The 21706-nt window shown below is 40.2% G+C and overlaps 1 protein-coding gene across 6 annotated transcripts in view; it reads left to right on the top strand.

The window, feature by feature from the left end:
* LOC146641936 (tensin-1-like) overlaps positions 1-21706 on the top strand; it is a 132531-nt gene that overhangs the window by 57528 nt on the left and 53297 nt on the right. For 5 of the 6 annotated variants that reach the window (XM_085399461.1, XM_085399459.1, XM_085399460.1 and 2 more), the window contains 6 exons: positions 6605-6643; positions 12055-12096; positions 18792-18841; positions 20289-20460; positions 20638-20688; positions 20776-20898. In XM_085399461.1, the coding sequence (XP_085255587.1) occupies positions 6605-6643; positions 12055-12096; positions 18792-18841; positions 20289-20460; positions 20638-20688; positions 20776-20898 (477 nt within the window). Of the gene's footprint in view, positions 1-3912; positions 3945-6604; positions 6644-12054; positions 12097-18791; positions 18842-20288; positions 20461-20637; positions 20689-20775; positions 20899-21706 lie in introns of those variants that run through there. The other variant, XM_085399462.1, reaches the window with a different exon arrangement.

Below are 21706 nucleotides of genomic sequence, written 5' to 3'. Positions count from 1 at the left end.
CAGCCCACCTTAACCTCTGTTCACTCCTCAATAAGACCTCTTAGCTGGGGTGGGATTGCAGAGGGACCCCAGTGGCTCAGTTGACTCCTTGTTCTAGCTCAGTAGCTTCCCAGACACCCCTCGTGACTTGACGTGATTATAAGCTCCCTGTAAACCCACTTTGACCCTGTCTTGCTGTTGGAGAGTTCTTTGTGGTCTGGTGCTTTGTAACTACCCAGTCGAACTGAAGAAACTTGTGCAAAGGCCAACGAATGCTCTTTGCTTGGTCATGAGTACAACAATGGACAATGAGTTACGGTCTTTTTAAGATCATGTAAATTCTGGGTGGGGTGAAAATATGATAACAACTACAGCATAGCATGAATCCCTTGAAATCGTCCAGTTGCAAGGAATTTTTTAGTGTAAGTGATCCGCTGCAGAAGATGCATCGATAAAGAGAAATGATCAGATAAACGGGTTTCATTTCTCAGGCATTACAAAAACAGCTAAATGAGCTGGATAATTTCACAGATTTTGAGATGGAGCTGCACAAACAATCACTGATGGATGAACCTCAGGTGTTAGTCTGGCTGGATGCTGCGCGTGTGGTGGGGCCTTTCTGAGATTCCTGTGCTTTACCCGTCTGAGCTGGTAAAAACCACGTGAGACCTTCCAGCTGCAGCTGCCATATATGGACGAGGTAGCTATTCTTTCACTTTCTCACATGGTGATCTGCTGAGGATTTTCAGTCTCACGGAGCCGCAGTATTTGAAGGAATTTGAGATGAGCAGCTATGAAGGTTTTGCTTGTAATTTCTTCTCTGCCAGCAGTGTAGTACCTCCTGTACACATGTGATTTCCGACAGTTTGGTGTCTGGATGTAAGCGTTTGACTCAAAGTCCAAATCCTTCTAAGCTTTAGATCAGTGCTGGAAGGAGTCATCACCAGGACAGAACCTGTGAGCTGCACATAAAGGCAGACATTCTTGGGCTCAGTGACGTGTAGCATCACCAGCACCAATTAATCAATAACAACATCGTCTTCTGATATTAGATGTCCGGTACAAAGCATAAATAGGTCAACTGCCGGGGAGTTCTGTTAGCATCTAATAGAATTGGGATAGGTGTTGATTCCTCATTTTGTTGAAGTCCACTAGAGTTACATGCAAGCTGCTTTTTCACCTTGAATCTACCCTGTGTATAACAGAGATAATAAAACTGCTGCAATGATGCTCAAAAACTGTGTAGGCGTAAGAATCACTAAAGGCCTATATACAGGCTGATGACTAGGGATGGGTATCGTTTAGGTTTTATCCGATACCGGTGCCAAATCGGTACTTTTGAAACGGTGCCGGTGCTCAAACGGTGCTCAAACCGGTGCTTAAAGAATGGAGAACACAAAATTGGTCCAAAAACCTCTCATGTTCAGCTGTTTTTTGTAAAAAGATAACAATGTTAGCCTTTTCTGCAGCTATGGGGCATATATGGTATCACTCTTAGCTGGAAGCAGTGCTTAAACAATGGAAAAAACACAAACTTTGTCCAAAAACCTCTCATGTTTAGCTGTTTCCCTCTTTTTCTTTGGTCATTTTAGCCTTTTTGGCCAGGGTGAAGGGAGTATCTGCCATCAAACAAGAAGACAGCCGCATGTAGCTATGATGGTGTTTGCTAGTTCACCTTACATGCATTAATGTAATAACGTGGTTAGCCTACTCAACGTAAATTACACACGAACAACATTAAGCTACTCACGCAGAGAAGAACGGCTGCTGCTGCCATCAAATACGGCGCATTTCTCGGCTTTTAAAAAAAAAACGCTATGCGTCGCCAGGTGTTTCATCGGATTCGAGGTGTTACTTCCTTTGACAGTGTCACAGTATCACCTTAAAGCACTTGTTGCAGGCTGCTGATTTTGCATATTTTGCTGTGAAGTACAGCCAGACTTTTGACCGCTTCGCCTTGGGCATTTTTAATCTGTAGCTCTGCATAAAAGAACGTACGTACCTGGCCCCGCCTACTGTCCTCGGAAACGTAAAATGATTGGCTAGAAGTGTATCACAGCTCAGGGAAAAAAAGCACCGAAATAAAGCACCGAAATGTGCGCTGCTTTTCGGTCTGGTTACTACCGTTTATGTCAGAACCGGTGCCATCATGGCAGCGGACACCGGTACCCATCCCTACTGATGACTACACCAATGTCAGTAAAATGCTTTCTGACATTTTAGAAAAGATACAAATTTATGCCTTTAAAATAACTTTAGTTTTGATTTACACAATACACATGCAAAATCAATGTAAACATAGTTAACCATGATATGGTAGGGCTAAACTTGGATTCGGTAGTACCAGATAGCCATCATCTTGGTGGTTTGAGGCAAATAGAAACCGTCTGAAAAATACACAATTTGTCTTTTAAAGAGATTTTAAGCCTTCAATCAGGACCACAACAGCCAAAATAACATCTGCAGCCTTACCTATTTACAGTGCTGTGAAAAAGTATTTTCCCCATTTCTGATTTTTATAAATTTTTTGCTTATTTGTCATATTTGCATGTCTTAGATTACTAAAAAAAACTTCAATATCAGACAAAGATAACCTGAGTGAATACAGAACGTTGCTTTTAAATATTGAATTCCGTTATCAAGGAAAAAACACTATCCAAACCTTCCTAGCCCTGTGTGAAAAAGTAATTGCCTCGTAAACCTAATAAGCAAGCTCTGTGACTAGGACCTCTTGGCCCTTTTCAACTCTCCACACTGAAAGCCTGGGGCAGGTGGCGAAGCAGCAAAACAGTTCAGAGCAGGCGTCATTGACAACATGAAAGCGATTAAGCCAGACAAAACATGAACGAAGGAAGGCGGTCTTCAAAGCAGGGTGTTGTCAGCAGTTCACAAATGATTTGTGAGATTTGACAAGAAGAGGCTAATGTGGGCTATCATTTAGATCAGCTGATCAGCCCAGAGTGTGGGCTGATTTTAACCGTGTGGCTTTCCTGATATGAAAAGTCTTACCGTATGTAAGACAACCTGGCAGTTAGTATAATAAAAGGCTGGTAACAGTGTCTCTACAATGTGGTATGGTCAGCTTCGTCTATAGATGACCTGCTTCATGCTTTTTTTGGTAGCACTGACTGGTGGATTGATGCCTTCACATTGCACATTAGCATGCTTTGGGTGGGATCTTTTCTGCTGCAATGTTATCCTGCTACTGTATTCTGATATGCTTGATGATAGCATTACAAAGTCAATGAGTCCTTTGTTTTCCCAGAGCAAACTAATTATGGCCGTTTCCTTCCTGCCCCCGTCTGCTGTATGCTGATAGCGCGCTCTCATCTAAGCCCTCGTAAACATCCATCAGCTCACAGCGCACTGGCATAGTGGCTGCTGCACGCACTTAATTAACCATGCATGTATCTGTACACACTAAAGTAAATACAATCAGATGGACGTCATACAGCTCGCTGGAGAGGTGCCTGTTTATGCATCGTAATCAGTGATTTGTGGTGCAGAGGGTAACACAGACTATTAGGGGACATACTTGCCTGCCATGAATACTATGGACAAAATGTTTTGAAACCCAGTTTAGCCTGGGATGCCCTGACTGCTATTTAAAGATGCTCCATGTGACACTGCAACATCAGGAAAGCAATACGGCTCTAATTTTGAGGGGATAGTATAATTAGGCTACAAGTGATACTGTTGCTTGGGAGGTCTGGCAACAGGTACTGTCCCTTGGCTCTGCATTTTTTAGTACTGGTGTAGACACATTTGTTGTAAATCCTGCTGTTGTTTACTGAAAGGAAAACATGATGTTGAGCATAAAGTGGGGAATGATGCTGAGACAAAAAGGAGCGGAAACCTCCAGCTGCCCGTGAAGAGAAGTATTTGGATGGTACAAGAATTTTACGCTATGAGGGCAAAAAAGGGATTGGATCATGAAAAGAAAATCTCCAGCAGTACCAGCTCAGGTCAGGTCTCATGCAGTAGTTCTGGTGCTTTGATTATGTTAGTAATGCCTTACCAATCAGCCAATCAGAACCTTTTTTTTAAGAGGGGCAATTAGAAGACAGGGGCAGGACCTATAATGGCTTGTTTCAGACGGAAGCTGTACTAAAGTTACATATTAATATAAGGATTATTAAGCAGAAATGGCTAAATAAAAAGTGTTTAATTGTCATTTATGCAAAAAGTCTTGAGCCACCTCTAATTTCTTTAATATTAGGGAAAATGGCACATATGTGTGGTCAGTATTTGGTGTGACCACCTTTATTCTTTAGCACAGTGTGAACTCTCTTAGGATGCTTTCTTGTCACGTCTTTAAGTCACCTTCAGGAATAGTTCTCCAGGCTTCTTGAAGGGCATTCAAAGATCTTCTTTCTTCTCCACCACACGAATCCACACACCAACATGCTCGTAATCCAATGCAGGAAAGAGAGCAGCAGGTCTGGGGAGACTGTTCACACAGAGAGAGAAAAATCTCAAAAGCCAAACTCACTCACTCACGAAGTATCACGAAAGCTAGGAACTAACACTAACGTGTCTCATGCAATCATCCAGCGATGACAGGATCTGAGCCCCAGCCTTAAATAGCCATGGAGTAATCAGCTGTGCAATTAGAGCCAGGTGCATGGGCCAAAGGCAGGACCCGACAGTGAGACCGCCCAGGCAGAGCGACAAGGGGGAGAGAAAACCACCATAACAAATGTAGCCTCGCGGGGCCAGCCGGGCAGACACAGGGACCATGACACAATAATGTTGAGGTCTGGGCTCTGGGGAGGCCGATCCATGGCTGATACTGCTCCACTGTGGTATGCTTTGACTGTACTGGCAGTGTGTTTGGGATCATCGTCTTAAAAAAATGAAGCTGTTGCCAATCAGATGTTTTCCAGATGGTTTTGCATGGTGGAGCAAAATCTGATGGCACTTTTCTGTATTCATAATTCATTAATTTTTACAAGATCTCCAACACTAAATGTGGTTTCATCTCTACATCAGACCTGTTGTCACTGATTTTCAGTCCAGGTTCTTGTGTTATTTTCCTTCCTGAGGTTTTTCTCCCCTTTTTTCTCCCCTTCATTAAGTACTGCTTCTTGACAGCCACCCTTCCACTGAGACCATTTCTGATGAGGCTTCAGTAAGCTGAAGGTCCAGATGCATCTTTCAGGTCCCGTGTTAGGTCTTTGCTGTAGTTTTCCTGTCTCTTAAAGACAAAACTTTCGGATACTGTTCATCTGCTGTAGATATCTGTTTGGGCCTGATGCTTCTTTTTTGGTTTTCTTCCTCAAATTTGTTAAGGCTATCCCGAATACAAAATGCCAAGTTTCTGACATAACACTGGTTCATCCCTTGATTTAGGAGCCTTTTTTATATTTCAGTGGTTAAAATATCAGTATTACGTGTCTTAACAAACAAAAAACATTCATCTGAAAATGGTCAGATACAAAGATGGTGACTGAAAATTAGTCAAAAAAGCAGCCAATGTCTGATAAAGCTTCAGAAAGAACTATTGCCTAAAAGCGCTTCAAAAAAATTGTTTTTAAGCCTTCTTCTTTTGTCCTAGATGTTTCTAGTTTCTGGAAAAGTTTTTTTAGAAACTGTTTTTTCACTTTTTTTTTTTTAAGGAGATACTACAAACGATGTTTTTCATCTAATAGCTCCTTGGGAATCACCTTGTTGAAAAAAAATGCTATTTTATTTTATTCATGTCAGAATATGGGATCTTTGGCATCTTTCACAGATTCAACAAAAGAAATGTGAACAAATGATGTGTTTTGGGAAAGGGTGCTCATAGCAAAGTGCCTAAATGGTTCTTTGCTAACTTTTCTGTTATGTGGCTGTTAAGACTGCTTTAGAAAATTACAAGAATGTCAGGCTCACTGGAATCAAAAGAAGGAAACAAGGGGTGGCTCAAGAGTTTTGCACATGACTGTAGCATGCCGAATATTATACACTGTCTTTTGTTTTGAAAGGCAAAACTGTTTGTCAGTCAGATACTTGTGTACAATTCTGTTTCATGTAGTGCATATAAGCTCACTTAGGCTAGTGATGGTGGTAGTGTGTAACCTGGATTTCTGCCATGATATCTGAGTTGTTATTTAACACAAGCGAAACCACTTTGTACCGTGTTTTCGCCTGGATTCTCGTATACAGACTGACCAAGAAAAGCGGCATGCAAAATAAATGATAGTCATACTATAATGTAATGTGTTTATCCATGTGGGAACTGAGTGTAATGCAGTGTTCATTAGTTTTGTGGTGTTCTCTGGAAGCATTCTCTCAGTGTGAGTTGACTGTGAAATGTGATTTTTGCTTGGAATAGATATTTCCCACACAGAGGAACAGTCAAGGGTGCTTTCTTTTTTATAGGCAGTGGTTATTTCTGTTCTGTTGGGAAACACTCAGGCATTCAAGAGGAAATATTCAGAGATGTCTCTCCCCCGCTGTCTCTACAAAAATAAATGCAATTCTTACAGTAGTGTTTTTAAAACACAATTTAAAGCACTTCAGAGAACTGAGGACACTAGCTGAGTCATTTTTCTGCTTCTACCCTCCTTTACTTACCTATTTTTTACGCGCTCTCCTTAAAAGTCAGACATGACTTCAGCTGGTTTCTCTCTTTCTCTTACAGGTCACCACATCATGTCAAACAAATACCAGCTATGAGCCGGTGAGTATGACATGTGCATGCATGTGTTTCAGCAATCTGTGTGTGTGTGTGTGTGTGTGTGTCAAACAAGACCATTAAGGAAACATTTAAAACTCCTGTTGACCTCTAAAATCCTTTTCATAAATTTGATGGCCCTTCCTAGAATTGTGTCAGAGCCACACACAGCTCTGTGAGGCCGTTGCTGGATGTCAACTATAAAAGCTTCCTCTCATCTCATAAATGCTGTTTGTACAAGGCAAACCAACTCAAACTGTGTCCTGTAGAGGTGATAATAGCAGTTGGTCACAATCACCATGTGACTGGCAGATCAAACCTAGCCAAAGGTAGAAAATTAATATGCAAGCACAAAGAACTATTCAGCCAATATGTCTGCCAGGAGCACTGGGACATTTCTTGGTGTCCTGATTGTTTTGTTCTGCCATGAACATGAAGATGACCTGGTATTCCACTGTAGCAAGCAGTGATAAGTTGTCAGAGTTCAGGCATGAAACTCACACACTGTCCACAGGCAATGACAAGACACGACAGGCAATGCATGCAGTGTCTACTGTAGGGGTTTCTTTGCAGACAGATTGACCAGAAAAATGCATGGTTTGAAAAAAAAAAAAAGTTAGAGTAGAACGTGAGAAATAACAATAACAAGCTAAAGCTTGTAATACTATATTTTAAAATATATAATACTATATTTTGTATTCAAAATCAGTTTAATTAAAGATCTTGAACATACTGGTGGATTAAAAATTACAGAAACATAAAAGGTTAATTTGGTAATATCCAGTGTTGTTAATTTAGGGCAGATGTGCCATAAACCTTAGATTTAATGGTCATCTGACAAATTTGTTAAGCAATGTATGTGCTGTGATTGGTGTTTCCTGGCCAGTTTTTGCAGGGTGTTTAGCTGTCTCAATGACTTTTCTAAAAGATAAATATTATAACAAGTTTGTTACCTCATAACACAAAACATATACTTGTAACACTGACAATAAAACATTTAAGTCCAAGACGAAATGTGCTTGATGCATTCTTTTCAAGTTAATTGCAAAGCTGCCCAAAATGTTTATCTCATGTTAGTGGTTTTCTTCTTCACTGCCTCTCATGACAAGGTGTCAGTTTACTGATAACTTATCGCTACCTGTGAATGAGTGGGAGTCTGCAAAATCATTGGCACATATGTCCGCCCGCATGTTTAAACATGAACAAGAAGGAAATGAAACCGGGGCTCTGTCATAGTGTGGTTGTGTCACAGGGTCCTTTTTAAGAAATTTTCTAGGCTGTCACTCCTGTTCTCTCACTATGAACTTTAAAGAAGTCCAGACGCTTTTCTTTCCAAGCTCCTTAGACTGTGATGACCTGAATGACTGAGAACCTCCATCCATCCATCCAACCATTCATTTTCTTCCGCTTATCCGGGGCCAGGTTGCGGGGGCAGCTGTTGTAGTCTAGAGATATAATCTCTCCAGCGTGTCCTCCTCCTGGTGGGACATGCCCAGAACACCTCTCCCAGCAGGCGCCCAGGAGGCATCCTTGTCAGATGCTCGAACCACCTTAACTGGCTCCTTTCAATGTGGAGGAGCAGCGGCACTACTCTGAGTGGCCGAACTTCTCACCCTATCTCTAAGGGAGAGGCCAGCCACCCCTCGGATGAAGCCCATTTCTGCCGCTTGTATCCACAATCTCGTTCCTTCGGTCACTGCTCAGAGCTCGTGACCATAGGTGAGGGTAGGGTAGGTACTGTTTATCAACCGGTAAACAGAGAGCTTCGCTTTTACACTCAGCTCTCTCTTCACCACAACAGACCGGTACAGCATCCACATCACTGCGGCCGCTGCACCTATCCATTTGTTGATCTCCCGCTCCCTTCTCCCATCACTCATGAACAAGAACCCGAGATACTTAAACTCCTCCAGTGGAGTGGGCACTCCACCCTTTTCCGGCTGAGGACCATGGCCTCAGATTTGTAGGTGCTGATTCTCATTCTCACCGCTTCACACTCGGCTGCGAACCGTTCCAAGGCGAGCTGGAGGCCATCACAGCATGAAGCCAACAGAACCACATCATCTGCAAAGAGAAGAGATGAGATCCTGAGACCACCCAAGTGAAAGCCTTCCGCCACTTGGCTACACCTAGAAATTCTGTCCATAAAAATTATGAACAGAATCGGTGACAAATGGCAGCCCTGGCAAAGCCCATCACCCACCACGAACGAGTCCGACTTATTGCCGGCTATGCAGACAAAGTATCCTTGAGAGGATGAAGAGCTGATCCAGTGTTCCACGACCAGGATGAAAACCGCATTGTTTCTCCTGTATCCGAGGTTTGACTAGCAGCAACCTGGCATAGACTTTCCCAGGGAGGCTGATGAGCGTGATTCCTCTGTAGTTGGAACACACCCTCTGGTCCCCTTTCTTAAAGATGGGAACCACCACCCGGGTCTGCCAATCCAGGGGTATTGCCCCTGATCTTCACGCAACATTGTAGAAGCATGTAAACCAGGACAGCCGTACAACATCCAGAGCCTTCAGTAACTCTGGGCGGACCTCATCCACCCCAGGGGCTCTGCCACCAAGGAGTTGTTTAACTGCCTCAGTGACCTCACCCTCAGAGGTTGGCGGTCATCCCCTTTGTCGCCAAACTCTGCTTCCTCCACGGAAGATATGCCAGGGGATTAAGGAGGTCCTTGAAGTATTCCTTCCACTGCCCAGCAATTTTCTCAGTCAAAGTCATCAGCACTCCACCCGCACTATACACAGTGCAGGTAGAGCACCGCTTTCCTCTCCTGAGTTGCCTGACGGTTTGCCAGAATCTCTTCGAGGCAGTCCTCCCACACCTGAGTTTTTGCTTCCGCCACCGCTCGCGCCGCATTCCGATTGGCCTGTCGGTACCTATCAGCTGCTTCCGAAGTCCCCACAGGCTAACCAAGCCCGGTAGAACTCCTTCTTCAGCTTGGTGGCTCCCCTCACCTCTGGTGTCCACCATTTGGTTCCGGGATTACCACCACGGCAGGCACCAACTACCTTGTGGCCGCAGCTCTGTGCAGCAGCTTCAGCAATGGAGATGCTGAACATGGTCCATTCGGACTCAATGTCCCCTGTCTCCCTCGAAATGCTGTTGACTCAGGCTCCTTCCCCACCAGAGAGGTGACATTCCATGTCCTGATTGCTAGTCTTGGTAGCCAGGGATCAGTCCGCCAGGATAACTGAGAACCATCACAGACATATTCTCTCACTATCCCCTTATCCAGCTTTACGTCAATCATCTTGCTTAATACAAAAAGAAAGTATAAGGATTGCAGTAAAGGGGGTGGCTTTTACACACAGACTTTTAAAAAGCATCCACACATCCTGTGGTGCTTTCAGTAATTTGGTATGAGCTATGCGGATGCTGCCACACTGAGCAGAAGAGGAACGATAGAGAGCCTCAGTGAAAATCATTATTCCCTTTTCCGTTAAAGCTTTCTGTTTTAGAGGATAAAATGGGATTTATGCACTGCGACAACGAGACTTGAGCCATTTTCATTTTAATGAGCTTGAAATTGGAGTTTTCATTCATTTCCACAAAGAATGCTTGCTCAGCAAATGTTAGGTCATGATTAGAAAACCAGGAGAAATACCAATTTGATCATTTCCCTTATTTGTAGTGAGTATTTAATGAACTCAAATATGAGAGGGATCAGTTGGTCCTGTTTTATATTTTTATGATTAAACCACCAATAGTTTGACCAAATTTGGAAGATTCCAGGCTACAATAACTACTTTTCACTTATTTACTTTGGGCTTTGGTCTTTTAAAATCACTGCTGCAGCTTGTTAAACAGTCCTTCGGATTTGTTTACAAAGCTCACTGCAACCTAAGACCCTGTACTTAACTCAGTTAAGAGATTTTCCTTAAAACATGGATCAAGCTCTGTATCTCTGTGCCTCTAATTACATACTTTCTTTTTCTTTCCTTCTTTCTCCATCTCTGCCTTGTTCAGGGACAGACATGCACAATTTAAGAAACTGATTTGAAATTTTAACTCTTTATATACCTTTGAATGCAAATACTGTAAAAACTCACAAAATGTCATGAAATTAGTCAGCAGAGACTTCATGCAATAGGATTTAATTGAAAAGTATGACAAGGAAAACTGGATCCAAACATACATCTGTATTTAGTTTGTCTCAGTTGTTAGTTTGGTCAACCCTAAACACCCAAATACCCTAAAATAAGGACATTTGAACTGGCATCAAAATCTGAAGTAACCTCAAAACAACATTTTTAAAAAAAACGTGACTGATAGTAGATTTTTCGGAGCTAATACTGATGCTAATACTATGCTATTGCTATACTGAACAGAGAAAATTAAGTATTCATTGTTTATGGACTTTCCAACAGTGTTCTAACTTAATATGTAGTTGGCAACTTACCGTGAAGATGCAGATTATCTCCACTCCACCAAATGCTAAGTTGTGATGCTACTCTGCTTTGTGTGCTACAGACTCTCCTGAGAGTTCTGTAATCAAAGGACTTACTGCGCTTTGCTTAATAAACTATAGGATGATGCTATTGCTCAATCACCAAAAACATATTTGTTATGCATTATGCTCCATACAACAGAAAATATTTTGGCAATATTTATGCTAATATGACTATATCTTTGATAGGAAAATGTTGGCTGATTATATAGAGAAATAGAAATGTTATGGTTTTTGTATTTGCACAAAAAATTAAAAACAAAAGAAGGAATAGTTACTCTTTGTGCTTTCAACAGCGGCTGCAATTTACTTTACATTTGTTGCCTATCTTTTTGCTTTCTTGAAGGGTAAAACATACCTTAAAGCCAAATAATCATATAGCATCTGCTAGTTGGGGTCATTGTTCAAAAAATTAATATATTAATGTAAAATGTAAACATTGCTTGTTACTTCTTGGTTCTTAAAAGTATAAGAGAACGTTAATTAGCAATTTGTTTAGCTACACTTTATGTTACGCTTATGGTACTCTGTAACATGATCTGTCTTAATGATGACACACAAAAACATCAATAAAAGGCTGTGAATAAACATGAACAGAGAGCAATAAAGGCTACAAGCCTGCCTGCCTTTGTTACCTGTTGAAGATCAGGCTCTGACTGCTGGGCTGGAGTCTGCATACACTCAGCTGAATCGAATTTAATACAGTAATGCATTACATTACTGTATTACAGGCAAATGTAATGTTGCATTACATTGGAACATGTTACGACTGAAACCTACACACACTGAGTGAGTATGGTAGGTGACTGTCACCCAGGCAATAAGTGAGAGCGGGACATCCAGCAAGGAAACCTGGTTCTCACATCTCCTTCTCATCTTTTTTTCTCACCATGTTGTTTCTTCCTTTGTGTGAAAGAAACAATGATTAACCCGCTGACTGTCTCACTTTTCTCTCCAGCCTCCCACTCCTCAGCTGCCATTAAAGCATGTAGATACACCGGTAAGTAACACTTCTTCTGCGTAAGTGTAATGCAAAGAAGACATGCTTTAAAAGATGTTCATTCATAAAAGCTGCTATTGTTATTGCAACAAGACGCTGGAATAACAATCCTCAAGTACATTACTGTATGAAGCAAAACATACACAGACACCTGGATAGATACAGCTATGTACTTTTTTTTCTCAAGGTTCGTGCAAGACCCCTCAGTTCCTGCAATTACAGAAATAGCACAGTTCCATATATGTTGCACCACATGCATGGAACTGAGGTCTGTAGAGAAATGGTTTCCCCAATTCAGTGTTGAAGTACTTGAATCACTTTCACAACCCTATATAACACAAACATAAGCCAAACATTACTGTCAATTATCACAAGCCAGCCTCAGCTATTGTGGCTGAAAGGGAGCAGTCCAACCAGGTTTCATATAATTATGGAAAACCTTCACAGAATAGCGGAGGAGCCGATTAATGCCAATGGCTAAGGTTTTAATTTGAGGCGTCCACATACAGTTTCTCAAAAAATCCAATTATTAAGAAGCAATAAATGTAATAACAATGACTCAGCAGGCACTGAAATATGCTGTGCTTTGAATAGTATGTTTTGAAATAGAGAAACATGTGCAGCAACCTACTGTAGAAACAAATGCTAACTACAGACAATATACAGTGCAAACTGCACACATGAGCTCTGATATTTGCATTAATTCATGTAAAATTACTTATTACTAAATTAAACCAACTAAGGAGAGTCTCCATCTAGTTGTATATTTATTAGCTTTGAATCAATAATTTAATCAGGGAATAATTCTGTTAAGCCTTGATCTCAAACATGGTTCACTTTAAATCTTACAAACTGCAAAAGGTACAAACTGCACCATCCACTACATTTAGAACTCAGTTTATAGACCCTTAAAGACTGGAGCATATTTTTCCAATGGATAATTTCAGACTGCATATGTTCAGATGTTCAGGTTAGCTGAGGTGTCTGTTCTGTGCCACTGTAAATGAATATGTGGTACATACCTGAAATTAAAAAAAAATAGTAAGCTGTAGAGACATATGTTTCTGCCAGTCCACTGCAAATTTTCTCTTATTTGTGCCAGAAATCAATGCCAAGTCCTGGCTAGAGACTAGGCATGCTTGTTCTGTCTGACATTGCTAACAGTGGAGAGTGTAGGCATAGGTGGCGGGGCCCCAAGAACGGAAGAGCTAAAAAAACAAAACAAAGAAAGAACAGAGAAGAACACTACCAATGTAAAACGAAAACTGTTATTTAATGCAAACCAATCCAAAGGTCGCAATTAATTCTTTTTGACTAAAAGGGTTCCTTTGTCTTTGTCTCCTTTTTCATAAGACCAGAGGAATTTTGTATTTCAAAAGATAAAAGCAGAATTCTTACATCCTTGTTTTTCCTCCTCTCTTTTTTTGTGTGTCTTAATGAGTCCATGTCTACATCCAATGTCCCCCGAATGTTTAGATCAGAAGCAGGAGATGACTCAGAGTGGGATTATTAACACAGATCGGCATGTACACACCAGCTTATATAGAGATTTATCCGCAGTTTGTGCCTTGGGAGATAGAATGGAAGATGATTATGTCTAATGTGCTATATGCAAAGAACAAACAAACAAACTAAAACAGACAAAAGCACAAAAACACCGTCAAAAAATGAGAAACAATGACCAGACACATTTTATCTTGCTAGCTAGCTTATACAACGTAGTTAGTGTCCTCCTATTGCTGTCCAGGAAGTATGATTGAAACACATCCAGAGGTACACAGCTTTAGTTTATCAAGAGCATTCTTTAGTTAGCTTTTTGCATTTGTTGTTAGCTACCAATCTAAGCAAACATAAGGCTAAAGTAAACAGCACATTGTGCTAGCTAGCAACAAATTAAAGTGTGTATTTAGCCACAAGTACTTAACTGCATGCAGAAATTTAGTGTTTAGCACATCCTGAGGATGAAGTTGGTTATGTCTCAGTGTTTTGAGCAGCTTTTATGGATGTTTTAGAGTGCCTTTTTATTGTGAAATTAGGCTAGTGTTGGAAACCATTCCAACAGCTATGAATTGCAGCTCACTACATCTTGTCAAACACAATAAAACAAGCTGCAAACATGTGAAAACCTCCGCCCTCCTCTTATTGTTCAATGTTTATTAATCAGCGATACTTTTTAATATTTTTAACATCATTCTATCAAAATATTTTTTTTTAAAAACTGCATTTAGAAGTGTAAGTTATATTCATCCTGTTCAGTTAAATACAAGCCATGTGTTGCGGCTTCATAGAAATGTCATCTTCTTGTGTAAACAAGCAAGCAACTGAGATTGTGAGGAAATAAGGCATACTGATGAGAAACACCAGCACTAAAAATACAAAGACAGAGGCTACTAATTGTATTGACTATGGTCTTGTTAATCTTTTTAAATTGTAACTATAAAAAGTTGTCACAAACAGTTTGACAGTGGCATACTGGTATTTGGGACTAAACATATACAGTCCCTTCCAGACATTTCCAATAAAAATTGTGTTGTATCGTCAGCTGAATTTGTGATCCTAATGTATCAACCATGCCTTTTGTTTAACCAGTAAGATCTCTGTTGTGGTTGTCATGTATTTTTATAGCATTCCCAGTGTTATCCCATTGTATCAAGTTGCCTTTTATATATTTCACAGATATAGTGTTATGCTTATTGGTTAATATGTTGAGGAGTTGTCATGGTATCCTCTTCTCTCTGTACTTAAATCCTGGAGTCATCATTTATGAGGTTTTCCGTGTATGTGTGCATCTGTGGTGTGTGGACCAACATGCAGATGGAATATTTATTTGGTTAGTCCATGCAGGATACATGCATTGTGGTTTTGACTCAAAATGCACCATTGTGATTATAACAGAGTCAGTGTGGGGCCTACTGAGGGTCATCCAACGGTATAATGGGGATTTTTGAAATCAGTATTTAGCATGGAAGAGTGGATGCACAGATGTAAGCTCTACCTAGAGAAGAATCAAACATAATTCTAACAGACAGAAAATGTTATAAGGGACGATCGTGGCCCAAGAGTTGGGAGTTCGGCTTGTTATCGGACGGTTGCCGGTTTGAGCCCCGGCTTGGACAGTTTCAGTCGTTGTGTCCTTGGGCAAGACACTTCACCCGTTGCCTACTGGTGGTGGTCAAAGGGTCTGGTGGTGCCAGTGTCCGGCAGCCTTGCCTCTGTCAGTGCGCCCCAGCTGTGGCTACAATGTAGCTTGCCATCACCAGTGTGTGAATGTGTGTGTCAATGGGTGGATGACTGGATGTGTAAAGTGCTTTGGAGTCCTTAGGGACTAGTAAAGCGCTATACAAATACAGGCCATTTACCATTTTACCATTTTATTTTTATTCCACACTTTATGTAACCTGTTATTCCATGCTGTTGACCATATTCTTAAGGGTAGTTAGGAACAAACATTTACAGGACCCAGACACCACACAAGCACACAGGATGGTGAAAGATATGAGCCAAGAAAAGCTGCAGGGGAGAGAGGGGCAATCAGATATAATGAGAGATAATAAGACCAAGGGAGGAGTAGTTCCAGAGAACAGAAAGTGGGTGGGAGGGAGGAAGAAAGATAGAGAAAGTAGGGAGAAGACAGCTGAGAAGGAACGAAGAAAAGGAAGATGCATCATGATATATTACATAATCGCTGAACAGGCTCGGCACAAATGGAAGGGACTCTAACATCTTGACCATGAGGATGTTGGAGAGAATGAACGATTAAGATTTGACCACCTGGATAATCAGTTGAAATCCCAAAAAAGAATGAGATGTACAACACCAAATTTTTCTTGGATTCTTTCGATTTTATCAAAAAGCCTGGTATTTGCAGCTTTATCGTTGCTTAGAAACAGAGAGCAGTGGGTCCTCGCCATGCCTTTGGTCAGCACCATTCGAATGCATTTTGCCAACCTGCTTCCTGGCTGGAGGTGTAGTACTGGGTTCCAATTTGGCAAGGTAGGCCACTCCCATGGAATAAAGGTTTTTTTTAAATTTATGATTAAAAGTTGTAAAATAACTCAACTTAAATTTCTTAGTGCCTTTTAACCTATGTGTACTGCATTCAGTCTTCTCCCACTATTTCTCTATGAGATACGTATATTGTAAATATAGAAATGAATTACTCAAAAATCTTTCTAAAATATTTTTAAACTGAGAGGAAAATAATTTATTTGTGATAATAAGATAAGTAGTAGTCTGTGGTAAAATGACAAGACAATCTCAACCATTAAAAGTATTTAAAAAATGGAAAGGAACTAAAAAAGGAATTTGTCGGAAATGTTAACGTTTAACAAATTAATGGCTAAGCATTAGAAAATTGAAAACAAAATACATTAATTACAAAATACATTAACTATTTATGTATTTTTAAATATATAAAAAATGTACAGTGTATAAATATCTAATATATAAAGTATCTAAATATACACAGACACAGATGTGAATAAACAATTGGCCTATCATGGGTGGGAAACCAGAAGGCCAGAAGTAAAACAAACAAACAAAAAACTGGGTTACAGAGTATATAAAATAAAACAAAACAAAGTAACCAAATGTCAGTGTCTTACAAAAAAACTTCACGTCATCACAAACATGATGAATGAATTGGTATAGCAAGACAAAAGTACATATACGCATTTAAAAGTTCTTAACTTACAGTAAAAACAAATTTGTTAGCATAACTGAAATTAAACTGAAGCTCCGCCTGAAACAAAAGCAATTAAAAGATTAGAACAATAAATCAAAATTAGTACATATGAAAATTAGACTATTACTAGATTAAACTGCATGTTAATAATACAGATTAATACTCCATTCCAGATGCCTCGAAACTAGGTCAGAACTTGGGAGTGACATCTCTTAAGAGTTCTTGCAAGTTCCAGGAAAAGTGATTATACGTGTTTTTTTGCACTTGAAAGAACACATTTAAAGATCTCATTACTGTTGTGCTTATTTAGTGAGCCAGAAATACAGAACAGATTAAAAGTTTAGTTCTACTACAGTTTACAGTCAGCGCCACCATCTTGGATTGCTAACTCAAGGTATGCTAGTCTACTTCGACTGTCCAAATGGGAAATCTGAGTGAAGGGGGTCTTCTGCAAAAAATGTGCAATTAGGGACTCAATTGCAATTTGGAACTTATGATTTCTTACTTAGTCAGGAACACACCATAACAGCTGAAAGAATACGACAGATAAACATTTAGAATTGCCCAGATGCCGAGCTGCTAAATGGAATAGTGTCTAAAAATCATGGATGAATGTTTCAAATTGGAAGTTATGGAATAATAAAACAGATGAATAAAGCTGAACTCAACACATTTAAACATAAAAGGTGTTTAAGAAAAGCTTTTTTTTTCAGTCTATTGGCGCTTAGGAAACACTTGGATAGAAAAAAGTTGGGAACCACTCTTCTCCTTTATATTTATAGTAGAAGCAAGATTGAGTCAAAACACATTGCATTGGTCATGCAGTGGCTGTGGCTTGTGTTTTTAATAGTGAACATCAATAGAGAGCTTGGGTACAGATGTAAGTGTGAGGTAGATGCAAAACCCGGTGTCACCGGGCAAACAGTGAACGTTAAATCTCAGAGACGTTTACCCCACTTTACATGCAGATTGACTTTCATTTATGTATCTACGTTGCTGCAGGCTAACAGATTGTCCCTGTGATGTGACATATAACATCGCAACACTTGTGAAGCCTTGTGTGAACAGGCTGTTTCATTTTGCAAACACCATCGTCCGTGGTGCGTTTAGCATCTGGTTCCTGTCAGATCACTTAGAATTATGTGACCATTTTGGCTCATTGGGGTGGGGGGTTGCATTAGCTTTTTCTATGGGAAGCCACTCGCAAGCAGTAAGAAGAGCCATGGGAGCTCCATGTTTAACCTTGAGACACTTCTTGCCAACATCACTTATTTAACCTCTTCAGCGGTGAAGCCGAGCGCTCACTCTTTATGCCAATGTGGGGGGGGAAAGTAAAGTATGTCACAGATGATGTCCGCGGAGATTAATTCAGCAGTCGTTTTGTCTTTTTGGATGGCTTCATCTTCCTGACTCACACAGAGTTATCCCCTCAGCCGACAGGCAGTAAGAGGAAGAGCCAACTCTAGCATCTATTATGCAGCAATTCCTCGACAGTACAGCATATTTAGTAACATTTTCCATCTGCAGCCCTGTCACAGTGAAACAACCTGTTCTCACTCTTCCCTCTGTAAATATCTGGGTAAAGGACAGGATAATTAATTGTGTGCTCGAGTCTTGACAAGACCCCAGTTCAGGATGGTTTTCTGTTAAAACACTCCTCGTTTCTCATACTTGTTTTTTTTTTTTTTTTTTACACCTCTTATACTTTTTCGTTATTCTTTGTCTTCTTTCTGTTGCTCGGTTTCTTTTGTCAAGCGTCTTGGTTGAATGCCTTCTTTTGTCAGCTGCTTCTTTTACTTTTCATCATTCTGTTTCAGATGATTCTTCTCTCTCCATCTTTTCATAGCAGTTTCAGTTTTGTGTCTGTGATCTGACTTTTCCCTAATAGCTTATGTCAGACTGTAATTCAATAAAATCATCATGACTACCAGATGGAGTTTGCTTATGAATCATTTTCCTCCTCTGACTCCCACCATCTGCCTGTGTGTGCCTGTGTGTATGTGCTCACCAGGGATCTACGAGGTCCTGCAAGAGTGTGGAGATAAGGCAAAAGCAGTCGCGGTAAGAAAGCACCATCACACAGCCATGTTGTATTGTTGTTCACACTGCTTTCATTAGGAGAAATAAGGGTTCCATAAGTGGAAAAAATTTAATCTATTTTTTTCTACAATCTAAACAGCATGACTTCTAAGATTACCAAATTAGTCTTTAATAAGCTCTTTAAGTCATTACAGTCCTTGATTATTATTAATGAAGATTAGAAACTGATTGTTTGTGCTGGGTGTGTAGGAATGTAAATTTTCACTCCATATTCTCCGCTGTTTGTCGTTCCTGAAGCATGGCTGTTTCTCATGCAGGGCTTTACCGTATGTCTGCTGACCAAAAACAAAACAGAACAAAAAAACTGCGCTGTTTGGCCGGTGAAATAGGTTGCGTAATATTGGAAGAGGTCATGTCAACAGTCACAGAAGGACTGAAAATCTTTTCCTTTCCAAGAAATATAAGAGTGAGCTGCAGGAGTTTACATGTGATGAAGTGGATGTTTGTGATAAACTCTGTTGGCTAATCCCAGAGAGAAATCAGAGAGTTCAAGAAATGTTCTCACAGCAGCTGCAATCCTGCACTCGAATAGAACTGGAAAACTTGTGATTGGTGCTGATAAGGTTAAAAGGTCAAAGCATCCTTTACAAGATGTGTCCTTCTAAATTGAGTTGCCTCTTAAAGATTTCTGGCAACTATACAGTAACTATGTTGAAACGTACCAGTATATTTTATTAATTTATATTTGTATTTATCATAATGAGATGTAATAAAGATGGTCTTTTTCCCAAACACAACAAAAATGTAATTTTACAACAAGTCAGAAACTGCATGAAAATGAGACGCTGGGATGGAGATGGTTGCAAAGCGGTTTGCACCGGCAGCTATAACTGTAGATAGACTAAAATAATTACCTACAGTGTGCTATGTAAAGCTTGGCTGATATTAGCTGTTTGCCGATGCACTGGATTTGGCATTTACTGTGTCTACTGTGTACAAGCAGCTTCCCTATTAGCAACAGAGTGACTTAAACTTCACTCTCGCCATAGTATGGACAACTACACATATTAAATATTAGAGAACAAGGATATGTTTTGTATGTTTCAAATGGAAAATAAATGGTCTGATGTTTGTGATTTCTCAATTATCAAATATTGGTATCATTCTTAAAAACCCTTTACTGGTTGGGGGTCTAAGCCTGTATGACACTATATGACATGTGACAAACTCAGTAGGGTTTGCAAATGAATATTGCAGACTGAGCTTAACTCTGTGGACTCTGTGATTGAACTCTGATCAGTGCAGATCTATCAGATCTATATACAATAGAGTTGACCATTCCCTTTGAAATCACAGCTTATGTTGCTTTGAAAAGAACTTGTTGCCAATCAAAAATGTAAAATGGTGCTGTGATATAAAATCTGCCACTGCCAAGCTTCAAGACCTTCTGCACCTTCTACCTCTGCAGGAGTCAGAGTGTGGTTCAGGCCATGGAGGAGAGCTATGAGGTCGACCTGGTCTACATCACAGAGAGAATCATCTCTGTCTCTTTTCCCGCTGGGGCCGAGGAGCAAAGCTACAACACCAACCTCAAAGAGGTGGCGACGATGCTGCGGTCAAAGCATGGCGAGCACTATCTGGTAAGAAATACCCTCAGCTGAAACTGGAGCACAGGACTGTATTGACACTTTTGTTTGCTGTTCGTCAGGTTTTTTGGAAGATGGTTACAGTATATCCTTGAAAACAAAAAACAAAGATTTTCTAAAATGCATCACATGTCCATCAGTTGCTTTGATATACTCTCTTCCTGATTTCAGGTGCTCAACCTGAGCGAAGGACAGAGCGACTTAACAAAGTTAAACCATAAGGTACAAACATGACATATACTGTATATTCATGGTTAGGAAGAACAAAATTCGAAAGCGAAAGCTCATTTGATGGATAATCATTCTCAGGTTCTTGAGTTTGGCTGGCCGGACCACCATGCGCCAGCACTGGATAAGATCTGCAGCATGTGCAAGGCCATTGACATGTGGCTCAATGGAGACACACGCAATGTGGTGGTACTGCACAATAAGGTAAGGCAGAAAAACAAAGTGTAAAAACATCTGTTATAATGCGGCGGTGATGTGCTGGAACATTTATTGGCTGGGCATAGAGATTGTAAAGTTTCCCTCTAAATATGGAAATGTGATTATTTTTTTCATTGCTGATCTCATAAAATCAACATAATTTGTAGTTATTCAGTTTCATAGCTTGACATAAAACATAGTCACTGTGAAGTCACACATTGAGCTATGGACTACTGTTTTAAGCTCATCTAGCTGAAGGTCCGTTAACCTTATGCCGTGGTGAAACGTCCCCACTGAACATGTGAATTTAATCAAAATAATACACCGTGATCACATAATTGGGTTTCACCCAAAACTGTTATCAAGACAGTGGCTTATGAGCCGGATGAGCTACTGTATCACCGGTGTTCTTATTATGTATTCTGGTTGTCACTGTTTTTAACTCATTCACTGCCAGCCATTGGCAGTGAATGAGTTAAACCCATTGACTCATTCACTGCAATTGACGGCTATAGACGTCAATGGCAGTGAATGAGTTAAGGTAATCAGAAGTGAGCATAATTGGGTTAGAGCGCTAACACTTGGCTAGCTTTGGATAACTCTGGCTTGCTTGGTTAGCAAGCTTAGACTTTAGAGATACACAGGGATATCTTATGTATTAAAACTTCTCCAAAAGGTAAAATATCACAAAAACAATTAGGAGTTTCAATTTACTTTTTCAGCTTTGATAGGCAAGTCTAGTAAATGGCATTCAACCTATTTCATAGCCACCAGTCATTCAAAGTATTAAAATTTAAATTGGTTACCACCAGTA

The sequence above is a fragment of the Rhamphochromis longiceps genome, linkage group LG23 (assembly GCF_057381845.1).
Source record: "Rhamphochromis longiceps isolate RC_006_pf linkage group LG23, R_longiceps_female_GT1.1, whole genome shotgun sequence".
Lineage (NCBI taxonomy): Eukaryota > Metazoa > Chordata > Actinopteri > Cichliformes > Cichlidae > Rhamphochromis > Rhamphochromis longiceps.
Note: the sequence above shows the minus strand (reverse complement) of the source record. Positions and strands in the feature narration are given on the sequence as shown.